At 44.2% G+C, this 12392-nt stretch overlaps 1 protein-coding gene across 2 annotated transcripts; it reads left to right on the forward strand.

Moving 5' to 3' along the window:
- Nucleotides 1–6290: 6290 nt before the first annotated feature.
- Nucleotides 6291–10826, forward strand: nrarpa (NOTCH regulated ankyrin repeat protein a). Of its 2 annotated transcripts, XM_035141381.2 has the most exons (3): nt 6291–6463; nt 6665–7534; nt 7945–10826. In XM_035141381.2, the coding sequence occupies exon 2, from the start codon at nt 7179–7181 to the stop codon at nt 7515–7517; it is 339 nt and encodes a 112-aa protein (XP_034997272.1). In that variant the 5' UTR covers nt 6291–6463; nt 6665–7178; the 3' UTR covers nt 7518–7534; nt 7945–10826. The 2 variants fall into 2 exon arrangements, with proteins under 2 accessions (XP_034997272.1, XP_034997270.1); XM_035141379.2 differs by having other exon boundaries at nt 6292–6463; nt 6665–10826.
- Nucleotides 10827–12392: the final 1566 nt, after the last annotated feature.

Below are 12392 nucleotides of genomic sequence, written 5' to 3' on the forward strand. Positions count from 1 at the left end.
TTCATCTGTGAGGAGTCACCATCATTTGCAGTTATTTTTATTATCTGAGAGAACGGGTAGTAAAGCAGGGGATCCATCGCTGGATTCCCCGCGAGCGAGTGTGGGGGGTTCATGACGCTTCTAACACGCGACAGACGCAAAAATTTAAATAAAACAAATATCTCCTGGTGAAAAAACGGTGTTCACACACAAAGAAGACACCGACGAAGAGGTCAAGAGAGTTTGTGGTGATAAGAGCTGGAGATATTACGTCACTTCCTGTCTCTGCCTGCTGTACCCGGCTGCTCCACCTCTCTCCTGAATAATGCAGAGGATTTGTTGCTGTTGTGAAAGCGTCTGTGCAGAGAACCTCCCGCTGTGCTGTGCGTGTGTGAAAGGTGAACTCTGGGTAAACTCTGTAGCCAATTCTCCAGATTTTACCCTGAGGTCATGTCTGAAAACGGCTTAACTAACAGTGGAGGGGTTTTCTCCCTCGAAGGCTCCCGAGCTGACGGGTCAGAAAGTAACCTAACACATACACCACCTGAAACCATTCATACTTTCTCATACTCCCCTCTCCTATGTTCACAAATCCCACGTTGGATTTTGTGTAATCGCAGGAAAATGCAATTGCCCAAAAGGGTTTTAAGTCATCTTATGTGGAAAATTCTACAATTAAAGATTTTCCGGCGTTTTGTCGAAACTCCAGCGAAGGGCTGAGTTTGAATCTTTTTTACACTCATAAAAGAAGCTCTAACCAAAGCCAGATGTGCAGCTTATTTTATTGATCACTAAACTTGCATCAAAAAAGCCACAGTCGTTTCCAGAGACAGGTCATACTGTGAATCACCGATGTAAATGTGTTTTCTCTGACTGCGTTTGAAGCAGCGGCTGCAGATTTTAATCACAGGATGATAAAAACATCTGCTCTTGTCTAATCTTGGAGCCTTTTTAAAAAAACATTCCATAACGATTAGTGAAAGTTTATCTCTAAGTGGGAAAAAAAAGTTTTAAAGATTTAAAAGATGAATCAACAAGACCATGTTGCATAACCTCACGTAGAAAATGAGCGGGGGTGTTGAGCTTTTTGTTGAAACAAGTAATGTGACACCCCCCCCATAATGCAGTTATCTGTACGGACATTATACGTATTGTCACTTGTTAAGAACAATGATACAAAAGTGGGCGTCTCTCACTGTGAACATGAACTTCACAGCTCATTGTTGTGAGTGATGGGCGAGCTCTTGTGCTCTGGATGTGGACCTGCGTGAAACATCCAGTGGCCGTCACTCCGACAAGAAAGTGTCTCGGACAAAGATCATGTGGATTAGTTGTGTCTCAGACGGGATTTGTGACCTATTTTCTCAAGCTCAGCATCCTGTGATGAAATGAGAGGTTTATTAACAATGCTTTGGCTTGAATGTTTTAAGGATGTTTGTTGAATTTATTTATTTTACCAATTATGTCATATCTTTGGATTGTCTGCAGCCCTCCTGCGACCCTCAAAGGATATGATTGATTGATGGATGATAATAAACCATTTACTAATGCGTTCTTTTACGCTGCAAATGGGAAAAGTTGTTTATAACACAATAAGAAGAAGAAAACTTAATTTCAATAGCATTTAAGGTTATAAAGTGCTTATAAATGGATTGTGGTGTAGATTCTCTGCAGCAAGAGTAATTTGAATGGTTCCCTGGTGGGGTTTTCATTTGAAAAACTGTAGATGTGGGCAGCAAGGTGCAAGGAACCACACTGTATATATGGTCCTCGTGATATACTAAATATTTAAAAGACAAAGAAAGTTCGAGGGTATTTGCCTCTACAACCACCCAGAAGTTTTATTACCATTGATGAATTGTAAACCTGTTCAAACCCAAAATGTGAAGTACTTAAAAGTGACATTACTGTATTATTGGAAGAACTAACTGTGATGGTAGTTGACTGCAGGCACTGCTTAAGCCACCAACCATGAAAATGTACATTCATTCTTTGCGTTTACTCATTCAAGCAGGAAGATGTGTAACGAAAACAGATTTCCAGCTCTTCCAGTTTCAAATGGTCTCGTTCGACTTTCAGGTGTGAGAAAACGTTTGGTGATCACCCGGATGCGTGACTGATCTAGCCTGCAGAAAAAAAGTTTGTGAAATCAACCTGTCTGATTCTCATCCACAGGGGAAAAAGCTCCACAAAATGAGCGTTGAAAAAGACGTCTAAGGTTTTGGTTGACTTTAATAATGTCGTCATATTCATCATCACCCTCCTTTTTTTAGCTTAAACATACATCCAGGAGTTCAGAGACATGTTGGCATGTTGCCATGCATGTTCATTTTTTTTGGAAGCAGACCGTGTAACAACTACAGTAACATTAAGCTCCTCATGAGTATTTTTTTATTGCTATGAATGAAGCCGAAACCCAAACTCCCCAAATAAGCCCCTCAGTGTGCGCCCTGTCCCGTCCTTGTCCGGGTGGTCGCAGCCCCTGCCTCTGTGCAGAGCGCGAGATTTCTGCTGCAGCACCGTGTTATTTGATCCTTGCTCTTTCTTTGCTGGGAAGAAAAGCTCGCCTCTTTCCCACGCTCTGAGGACACGTGGTGCCCGGAATGAATTGGATTCATAAGCCCCTCCCTCCCGGTAAAACGTCACCCTCTCTCTCTCTCTCTCTCTCTCTCTCTCTCTCTCTCTCTCTCTCTCTCTCTCTCTCTCTCTTTCCCTCTCTCTTTCTCCCTCTCTCTCACACACTCACAATCCGAGTTCAGTCCAATATGCTCCCTGGCAGGAAAGTTAAATCACAATATTGCCAAATCGTAATGATGAATCGACATATTTGCTTGACATCTCCACATTAATTTCCCTCGTGCGTTTTCCTCTCCAGCGACGTGCACTTACACGAAAACATCCCGGGACGCGACGGGACGGGACGGGGGGCTCCTCCTGTCTTGTCTGGCCCCGGCTGCCCCGGGTCTCGGCGCCAAAAACCCGGCCCCTGCGCACCGACTTAGCTCACACGACTCTGGCTTCTTTCTCTGTCACTAAATAAAACCACACGTCTTGTTTATCAATACACTGCAACAGACGGGAGATATGGCTGCACAAATACAACCAGAATAGACTTGGATTATCTGTGTGTTACGTGACAACTTTCCATTTGGGAGTTGGAGGAGACCCTGGCTGTGCCCATTCATGTAATTGGCGTGCGTATTTACGCACAAAGGAATGCGCGTTTTTTCGTTGGAAATTGAACTTTTCTGTTTCTCTGATATGTATAATAATATTAATAATCAAATGATATTCTGATAGTCAAAGTAGCCTATTCTTTATTTTATATCTTATACCTACACCTAATCTCAAGGATTGTATCTGGTCTTGGATTCTATTCAGACAAACTTTAGCCACACTTTGTGTGTGTGTGTGTGTGTGTGTGTGTGTGTGTGTGTGTGTGTGTGTGTGTGTGTGCGTGCGTGCGTGCGTGCGTGCGTGCGTGCTGTGTGGTAGGGGGCATTTGCGCTCTCTCAAGAGGGAGAGGAGCACAAATGCCACAGAGTTTGGGGAAGAAACTCATCCAAATGCAGAAACTTTTGGCTCCTGTGGTCTGTGCAAATGTTTTCCAAGTGTCCAGACGCTCTGCAGCCAAAGCTCTGATAGTGGACAGATGTTCCTAATTTTCCAGAAGGTCTTTTGCACCATTCAGAAACTCTAAGAAATAACCACACACACTGACACATACTTTACACGATAAAAAACCTCCACTGATCCATTCAAGTCTGAAAGTAACCATAACCTTTGTACGGTTTCGTATGCGTATGTGAAAGTTTTGAACTACAGACTCCAACATGGCCCAGATACAGTGCACAACCGTGTGCTGTTTTACATGAAGAACAAGGAACACACATCTGTTATGGCGGCCAACGTATTCACCACAGAATGACTCAGAGACACCGTCTTTGTTTTGGAGCATTTGCAGCTGTGGGCCACTTGTTGCAGAGGAACAAACAAAAAATCGCCGTCACACAGACACCTGCAGTTAACATTTAAAACAGATGCAGTCAGCCCAACAAAGTGTTGTTGGCCTTAATGTTCATCCTTTAATTCTCACTTGAACAGGTCCTATAATCATATGGGACACCTTTAAACATGGCTCAGGCCAAAGTCAGTTTTATTTACAGAGCCCAATTTAGAATGTGCAAATAACATAAACTAGACACAGTTTACAAAAATGGAAAATGCTCCAAGGCTCCACTGTGTCCTGTTATGACAATAATGGATCCAAAACCATCCAGTATGACCTTTTGAAAAAACACTGATCAGTTTGATTGGTGTAGGTTGAATGATTGATGAGGTGCTGTGACATAAAGAAATAATGGTTGAGCTGCATCAGTTTGGGCTTTAAACAACTGGAACACCAGGGAAAAGGGACGATTATGATGTACGAGATACGTACATTTTTACAGCTCATGTCTAGTTGCTTTAGCACATGTGGCAACAAAACTTGAAGCAAAAATGGTTCCCAGACGAATGCAATTGACTTTTGTCTTTTGGTGCCAACAGATCCAGACAGTTTATAATGCTCTCCTACATCTGTACCTATACAGTGAACCTGGTTTTATCTTCATTTTTGCTTCAGTCGTGTTCTCAGTCATATCATTAAAATTAAGTCAAATATTCTGTGAACTTCGTGGGATCTCTGCTGCCTTTTCTCCCACGCTGACGCTCAGGTCCCCCGACGCACGGTTTTCACACTCGCATGCAGGCAGATGCGGCCACAGACCTGCGCCAACTGTAGCTGAGACTGTGGGAAGAGAGGACAGTGTGAAAGAGCGGAGCGAGGAGCGGTTTTATAAAGTGTTACAAGCAGATGCACAGGCGGAGCAGACGGCTCCATACGACGGAGGTTGACATACATGTAGCTTGTGGTTTGCACACATTTCAGTTTCCCTCCGCGTGTCCTTCTCTGTCACTTTCACATGCATTCTTCTCTGTGTAGCTGTCTATCTGTCTATCTATCTATATCTATCACCACCTCTCTCTCTCTCACACACACACACACACACACACACACACACACACACACACACACACACACACCCACACACGCACGCACACACACACACACACACACACACACACACAGGCGCCCAGTTCCCACGGTGGTGGGGGCAGCTGAGCTTCGTGTCAATCTGCGCACAGCGTCACCTCTTTTCACTTGCAAAAAGGAAGTAGCGAGGGGCTTTTGTTATTTGAAGTCCCACCATAGTCATTCAGAAACAACTGGAATATATCCGCAGTTTATGATTTAAACAACCTCCTCCGAGGTGTTTCTTTATGGAGCGGTGCGTCTCAAAGACTCCCGGCCCGTTTGGAGGGTTTTTATGATTATTATTTTACCATTTGGTTCAGCTGACGTTTCAGATATTTGATGATTTAGATGATGTAACTATTTAAACTTTAAATGCACCTACAGCCTGTAGGTTGAGAATAAGCATTTTTTGTTTTATTTCATATTTGCGCACAAGTTAAGCCAGATGTTCACAGGCAGTCATTCCGCTGGATTGGGTAACATAAGCAGCAGCACACAGCTGTAAACCATACCCTCTCCTGGATAGTGTGTCACAGTAACCTGTCACCTTTTCTGCCCCCGTGGAACTTGAAAGAGTGTGAATGAGTCCACATGTTTTTCACTTTCAAAAGAGACATTTATGATCAAATTCGGGAAAATATTATGGAACCAATAGTGAGAAATTATTTTCTTAAGAAGTGAAATTCTACTTAAGTGAAATTCACCTATTGTATGAGTCAAAATAACAGTGAAACTCCAAAATGTCCCATTTTGATTTGTGCGTAAAATGTGCCATCGTGTTTCAGAATATATGATTTTTTGAACCAAGTGTCCATTTTGGTTCATTTCTCAGCCACTTTCTCGCTGTGCACATGCAGAGCAAACTCCTCAGATGCCAGGGAACATGTCCATCCCTGCCTCTGACATCTAACTGGACTTTTCTGTTTCAAGAACTTTGTTGAGGTTGAATCCACTGGACGATCCTTCACATGCACGTTGTTCACTCAGCGGTTTACAGCCCTGACAGCACCGATGCCTTCTGGCTTTGAGTCCACATCCTGGGGTCGGCTACAGGAGATCCGATACTGAGCTCACCATAACACTGCTGCGGGCGGCTTGTTTAGAATTTCTGCAGTTACGCTTGGCTCCCCCTCCATCAGAAGAAAACACGCCCCTTCCTGCAGATTCACAGGGAGCTGGTCCCTCCCACTAACCAAGCCGGCAGCCTATAACCTTCCCGGCTTTCCGCCCATTCCTCCACAGTTGATTCTTTGGGAAGGTATTGTCATGCATATAAAGGACGCGTAAAATATTCCCCCAGAGCGCAGAGCAGGGCAGAGACTCGCGGATCGCACGCAGGACACAGACCTGGGCCACACGGTGGATTTCTATCGCTTTCGTCGCCACGGACCCGTCCATCTGTCACAGGTAAGGCAAACATCCGCAGCGGATTACACCTCCAGACATGTTTAATGGCAAAATCAAGCAGTGTGTGCGTGCGTAAAACGTGCGCTCGGAGTGCTCCTCTCTCGCTCTTGGATGTAGCGGAATGTGAGGTCTCTCCTGCGGTCTGTAGGTGTGGACTCGGGATTCATGTGGACCTTTCTTGTCTTTTCTTGTCTTTCCCAGACGCCCTGGCCACACGAGCAGCGACTTATTGCCTGGACGTGTAGCCAGGAAACAGGTGGGAACGTTTAAGGAAAACCTGTGGGGACCCGGTAACGAGGAGGCTGCCCTGTGGAGATCCTACTTCCAGTTTCCCCTCAGAGAAGTCGGAGGTGTCCCTCTTCTCCATCCCCCTGCGATAGGCGACCTGCTGCTGCTACAGAGGGGGAACTTCATCTAGAGACCCTGGACCTCTCGAGAGCACCCCTTAATGCTTTAGGGATTTATAGGATCTCTCAATTTATTTACCTTTTTGCACACCGAGTGTGTTATTTTCTCTATTGTCCTTTTTGGGATATATACAGTGAGCATTTTTTGTCTTTAAGTACCTTAAAGTGCCTTAATAACTGGTTGTAGTCCAGTGTAACTGTGGCATTGTTACCAGACCAGAGACGCTCAGCAGGGAGAAGACGTTACCATCAACTTTAGAGCTCCGGGCAGGATTACGTGTTCCCCCACCATCCAGCGCGCTGCAACCATGAGCCAGGCGGAGGTGTCGACGTGCTCCGCGCCGCAGAGGGTTTTCCAGGAGGCGGTGAAGAAGGGCAACACCAAGGAGCTGCACTCGTTGCTGCAGAACATGACGAACTGCGAGTTCAACGTCAACTCCTTCGGGCCGGAGGGACAGACGGCCCTGCACCAGTCCGTCATAGACGGCAACCTGGAGCTGGTAAAACTGCTGGTGAAGTTTGGCGCAGACATCCGACTGGCCAACAGGGAAGGGTGGAGCGCTTTACACATCGCCGCCTTCGGGGGCCACCAAGACATTGTGCTATACCTCATCACCAAGGCCAAGTACTCCTCTGGCGCCCGGTGATCTGTCTCTGCTGTCAGGTAAAAAAAAAAAGAAAAAAAAAGACAAATAACAGAACAACAGCAACAATAAGTGGAAAAAATCGAAATGCAACACATGCGGGAAAGCCAGGCTCTTTTCAAAACTGCCATTATCTACATAGTTGTGCCAAATTATATATATATTCATATATAAAAGGAAATGCATAAACAGGCCTGCACAATAACCCTCCCTCACTGTAAACCAAACGGGGCCCTCTCTGCACCTCTGAGTGAAGCCACCACATGGTTCACACACACACACACACACACACACACACACACACACACACACACACACACACACACACACACACACACACTCAGCACGAATCTTGAACAAAAAAAAGAAAAACGCCACTTCGGTGAGTTTGTTGGTACTAAAGCTTTCCTCTTGAATGTGTCTACTATAGATCGTGTGGTCCACTAGAAGAGCAGCCTGTGTGTGTGTGTGTGTGTTAGGACTCAGGAGTGCAGATGGCCCAGTTTTTTCTCCTCTATCCATGACCTCCCATCCTCAGTACAGTTGAATAGTTTCTTTGTGGGGGGAGGGGGGAGGGGGGGTGTGTGCACAGATTTGACCTGTTGCCCCTCATGCATTGTTCACTTGTAAAAAAAATCCTCTTTTTCTAAGTTATTTGATATGAAACACGGCACTTGATGCTACATGGCTGCATGCTGGAATATCTGAAAGGGAAGACACACGAGCAAGAGAAGAAGGGTTGCCCTCTGTTGGCTACCAGAGGCCTATATTTCTTTAATGAATCAATTTTTTTTTTTTTTTAACTCAAAGAGCGGCATTATGGCTATCCAACACGCTTTCCAGATGTGTAATCATGATGTAACAACAACTGGCTTCATCGATGTTGTGAAGTACTGTACACAATAGCTTTACTATTATTATTTTTATTTTATTTTTAAAGAGAAAAAGAAAGAGACAGTAGCTGAGTGCACTGTGCCTCCTCTGCCGTGCTGGCGTCCAACTCTTTCCTGGCCAGTGCGACCACTTTGCCAATGGTCACTGTGTTACTAAAAAAGAAAAACCGCTGCTTTCGCTTTGTATCAAAAGAAAAAGAAAGAAAGAAAGAAAGAAAGAGTCGCATTTGGAATTCACTTTATAATCTCCTTTCAGTATTTTATTAACATCCTAGTCATCACTGTGAAAGCAGGCTGGGTTATTATTTTTTTTTTCTATTTATGAAGGTACATTGAGAAGATGCATTTTTGAATATGTTGTGGTTCTTCTTTTAAAAAAAACAAACAAAAATCTATGAGTGTAAGAATATCTAAGGGTGACTCAAGCTGCTTCAGACTCGTAGTATATAAACTGTCCCGTGTGGAGGAAACCCTGCCACCCTCACCCACCACCACCATCACCCCAGAAACCCAACTCCCCCCCCCTCTAGCCTGTTGACCCTCCAGAGGACTGTCTCCACCCCCCTCCTCCCATTTAAAGGACTTTGTTTGGTTGCCTTTTGCCAGCTACCTCGACTTATAAAGTATTCTCAAGTTGTTCAGCTGTCTCACCACTCTGCCACGTTGTTTTGGAGTCTGAAGAGATTCACTTTTTGTTTGTGATCATCCGCATGCCAGTATGTTTTGTTTTGTTTTTTGCTATGACACCTGACAGACAGACGGACTCCAGAAGATGCAATGAACCCATCCCTGCATCCTCAGTCGGGACAGTTTTTATTTTACACTACAACCAAACCAATTCTCAAAAGCAAAGCGTGATTTTCTGCAAAGGAGTCTGTGGTTTCTCTCTCTCTCTCTCTTTCTGTCTGTTGCGTTGTTGTTCCCTATAAACCTCCACCTCTCTGTCTCTTTCTCTGTCTCCATCAGCCTGTTTGGTCGTTTTATTTTTTTATTTTCAGTCATACAAAAAAAATGGAATTGTATCGCATGACTTATAAATGCAGGGAGTTTTATTGCACAAAAAAATGCGGAGCCTTGCGCGCCCCCAGTGTTTGTACGGGGTAACTGCAGGAGCCAAGGCTTTGGAATAGTTACTACTACTGAGCAGGACCCTAATACTGTTGGACGATGAAGACTTAAAGACAAAAAAATCACATGACTGTTGCAGGAGGTCACAGAAAAGGAAAAAAAAAAAATGGTTCCATCAACTTGCCTGCTGCATTTTTGAAAGTCATGGCACCCTAACATTTGTATCGATGCTGCTTGTATGTTTTTCTTTTTTTTTTTGTTCATGTTGACGTTGTTGTTGTTGTTGTTTTTTTAAAAAGCCTACTGCTCAAATGGCCAACAGTTGTGTAGAAGCTTCACAGCAGCACTAGTTCACCTCATGAGAAGCTGCTGAGAGTGTGTGAGTGAATATTTTCTTTTTGTCTTTTTAAAATTGAAGTGTGTGTTTGTGTGCGTGTGCTTCTCATGAGGCTCCGTGCCGCTGCATTGAACAGTCGTCCAGACTGAGAACTTCCCATTTTTCAACAACCACAATTAACAGAAGCGATAGATCCACCACATCAAGGTATAGATTGGTTATCAGGCAACAAATGAAATATGCATCGCTTGTCTTAAACTTGATTTTTTTTTTTGTTTGAATATTGCACTGATGACTGTTGTTGAAACGTTGGCTTTTATGTGTCAACATTTTTAATTTTTTTCTGAATAGAAAAAAAAACAAACACAACAAAATACTATTGTATAAATATATGCTCCAGGTGATAATGTCCTAATGTGTGTGTCACTTTGTGGAAAAAAAGAACATGATGTTTTTTCTTTTTGACAAAGATGCGTGTATCTCTGTGATTGGGTGTATGTATATATACATATGGATATATATATATCAACGCTGATGATGATGATATCTTGGGGCACTTTCTTTTCTGAAGTGCTGTCTTCCTGTTTTTTTTTAAAGGGGAATAATACATTTGATGGTAAGATCATTGTAACATGATTAAAAATTGCACGGTTGTGTGGTCGTCTGGCTCACGAGGGTCATAACATTTATGATGTAAGGGGCCAGCTGCCGGATTGGTGTACATGAGTGAGATGATTTTTGTTTTTTTAATAAAAAATAAAAAAAAGTGCTGACTTCTTTGGACCAAGTTGTGTTTCTGGTCTTGCTTCATTTCAAGCAGGAGAGAAACGGCAGATTTTTTCATGAGTGATGCAGATGTTCCATCGTGTTTCATTTTTGTTTGTTTGTTTGTTTGTATTCTTTTATTTTTGAACGTTTGTAACACTGTGATGATGACGTGACGTCATGTGGAGATGAGTGCTGTATTATTTTTGTACGTTTGTGTACAAGCCAGTAAAGAAATCATTAAACTCACTGGTGTATGCATACATTTCTTCCTCATCCTCCAAAGCACAAGCTACGTTTTCCCGGCCTCAACACCCCCCTTCCTCCCTCGCTCTCACTCCCTCCTCCTGCATTTTTCATAGAAAAGGTTGGTTTGGGAAACACCCCCCCCCTCCTCCTCCCCTCTCTCTCTTTTTCCCTCCCTGTCTTCCAAGCCCGGGCCCAACCCAGATCCCCATTCTCTCCTTTTGTCATTCATCTGGCCTCATCCTTTCACTGCCGGGATAAAAGAGCCCGGTGCATTGTGGGTAGGCTCGGTTTAAAGAAGGGTCCCCTCCCCTGTGTCTGTTGTGGGAGAGCTGGTTTTATGTTACACCCCCCCCACCCCAACCCCCACACACACATACACACCCTCAAAAAGTTTCCAACACACACCCGTCTCTTGTGCTCTCTTTTCCAACGACTGAGGCTTTGCTCGCTGCTAACAGCTCTGCTCTGCCTCTCCGACTCAGCTCCGCACACACTTGAACGTGTCTCGTATTCATTATTTATGATCTTTTTGTCGTTTCCTTCTTTGAATTTACTCACCTTTTCTCCTGAGCTCCATTACTCTGCGTCTGCAAAAGATTCCTCTTGTTCCCAAAAGAAAAGAAAAACGTTTCCATGTAAATATTTCAATGTCTGTTGAAATTTGAACTTTGAAGCCTCGTGGCCTGCTGTGATGAAATGGACCTGAAAATGTCTGGTTGCACTGTTAACCACTCTCACTTTATTTGGATCGGTCATGAGTCAGAAAAGGTCGAAGGGAAAAGAAAAGGCTGGAACACGCTCACTCGTTCGCAGCAAAAAAGGTTAAACAGTGTGTGTGTGCACTTTCTGTAAAGACTGTGTGCTTTTTAAAGTGTGACTTGGAGTTCAGCTTTTTTACTGCTCTGATAAAACGTGCACGTGATATGCATGGGCTGTATTTTGGTCTCTGCACCTGTTTGATTTGAAATTAAGCCTTTGACTGGGTCGTGATCTCCCTGTTTCACAAAAATGCTGCGCGTCTGCAGGAGGATCGTGGGAACACAGGCGCGTCTCTGCATCTTTCACAGCCCTGTTCCCGTTGCAACATCTACTGGGTGTCGACCCAGCAAGGGCTTGAGCAAAGAGGATTGCAAATGTGATGGGAAAAGCATAATGGCTGTGTGTTGTTTTGTTTTTTGCGAGTTTTCATTTCAGCAAGATCTTGAGCTCGAATTCCGAGAAGCGGCTGCAAACGTCTGGTTTTCACCGACAAGTAAAAGTTTGCGCTATTGTTAGAGCAGCTGTTAAAGCCGGCTCTCCGAGCTGCAGCTGAACCATCTGTGACCTCAGCGCTGACCACATCAAGTGCACTGGACTGATGTATTTCTTTGTCAGATACAAACTCAACACCAGGAGAGTTCGCTGCACTAAGCTCCAGCCCCTCTGTGTTTTGATACCGTGGCAGCCCAACGAGCTATCTGGCCTGCTGCTCGCTTGTCCTCTCCTCGCCTCCCTCCCAGCCTCCCTCCCTCCCAGTCTCTCACTTCTGCAGGATGTTTTTGTTGAGCTGGGTTCCCATTGTTCACA

The sequence above is a fragment of the Hippoglossus stenolepis genome, chromosome 18 (genome assembly GCF_022539355.2).
Source record: "Hippoglossus stenolepis isolate QCI-W04-F060 chromosome 18, HSTE1.2, whole genome shotgun sequence".
Classification (NCBI taxonomy): domain Eukaryota; kingdom Metazoa; phylum Chordata; class Actinopteri; order Pleuronectiformes; family Pleuronectidae; genus Hippoglossus; species Hippoglossus stenolepis.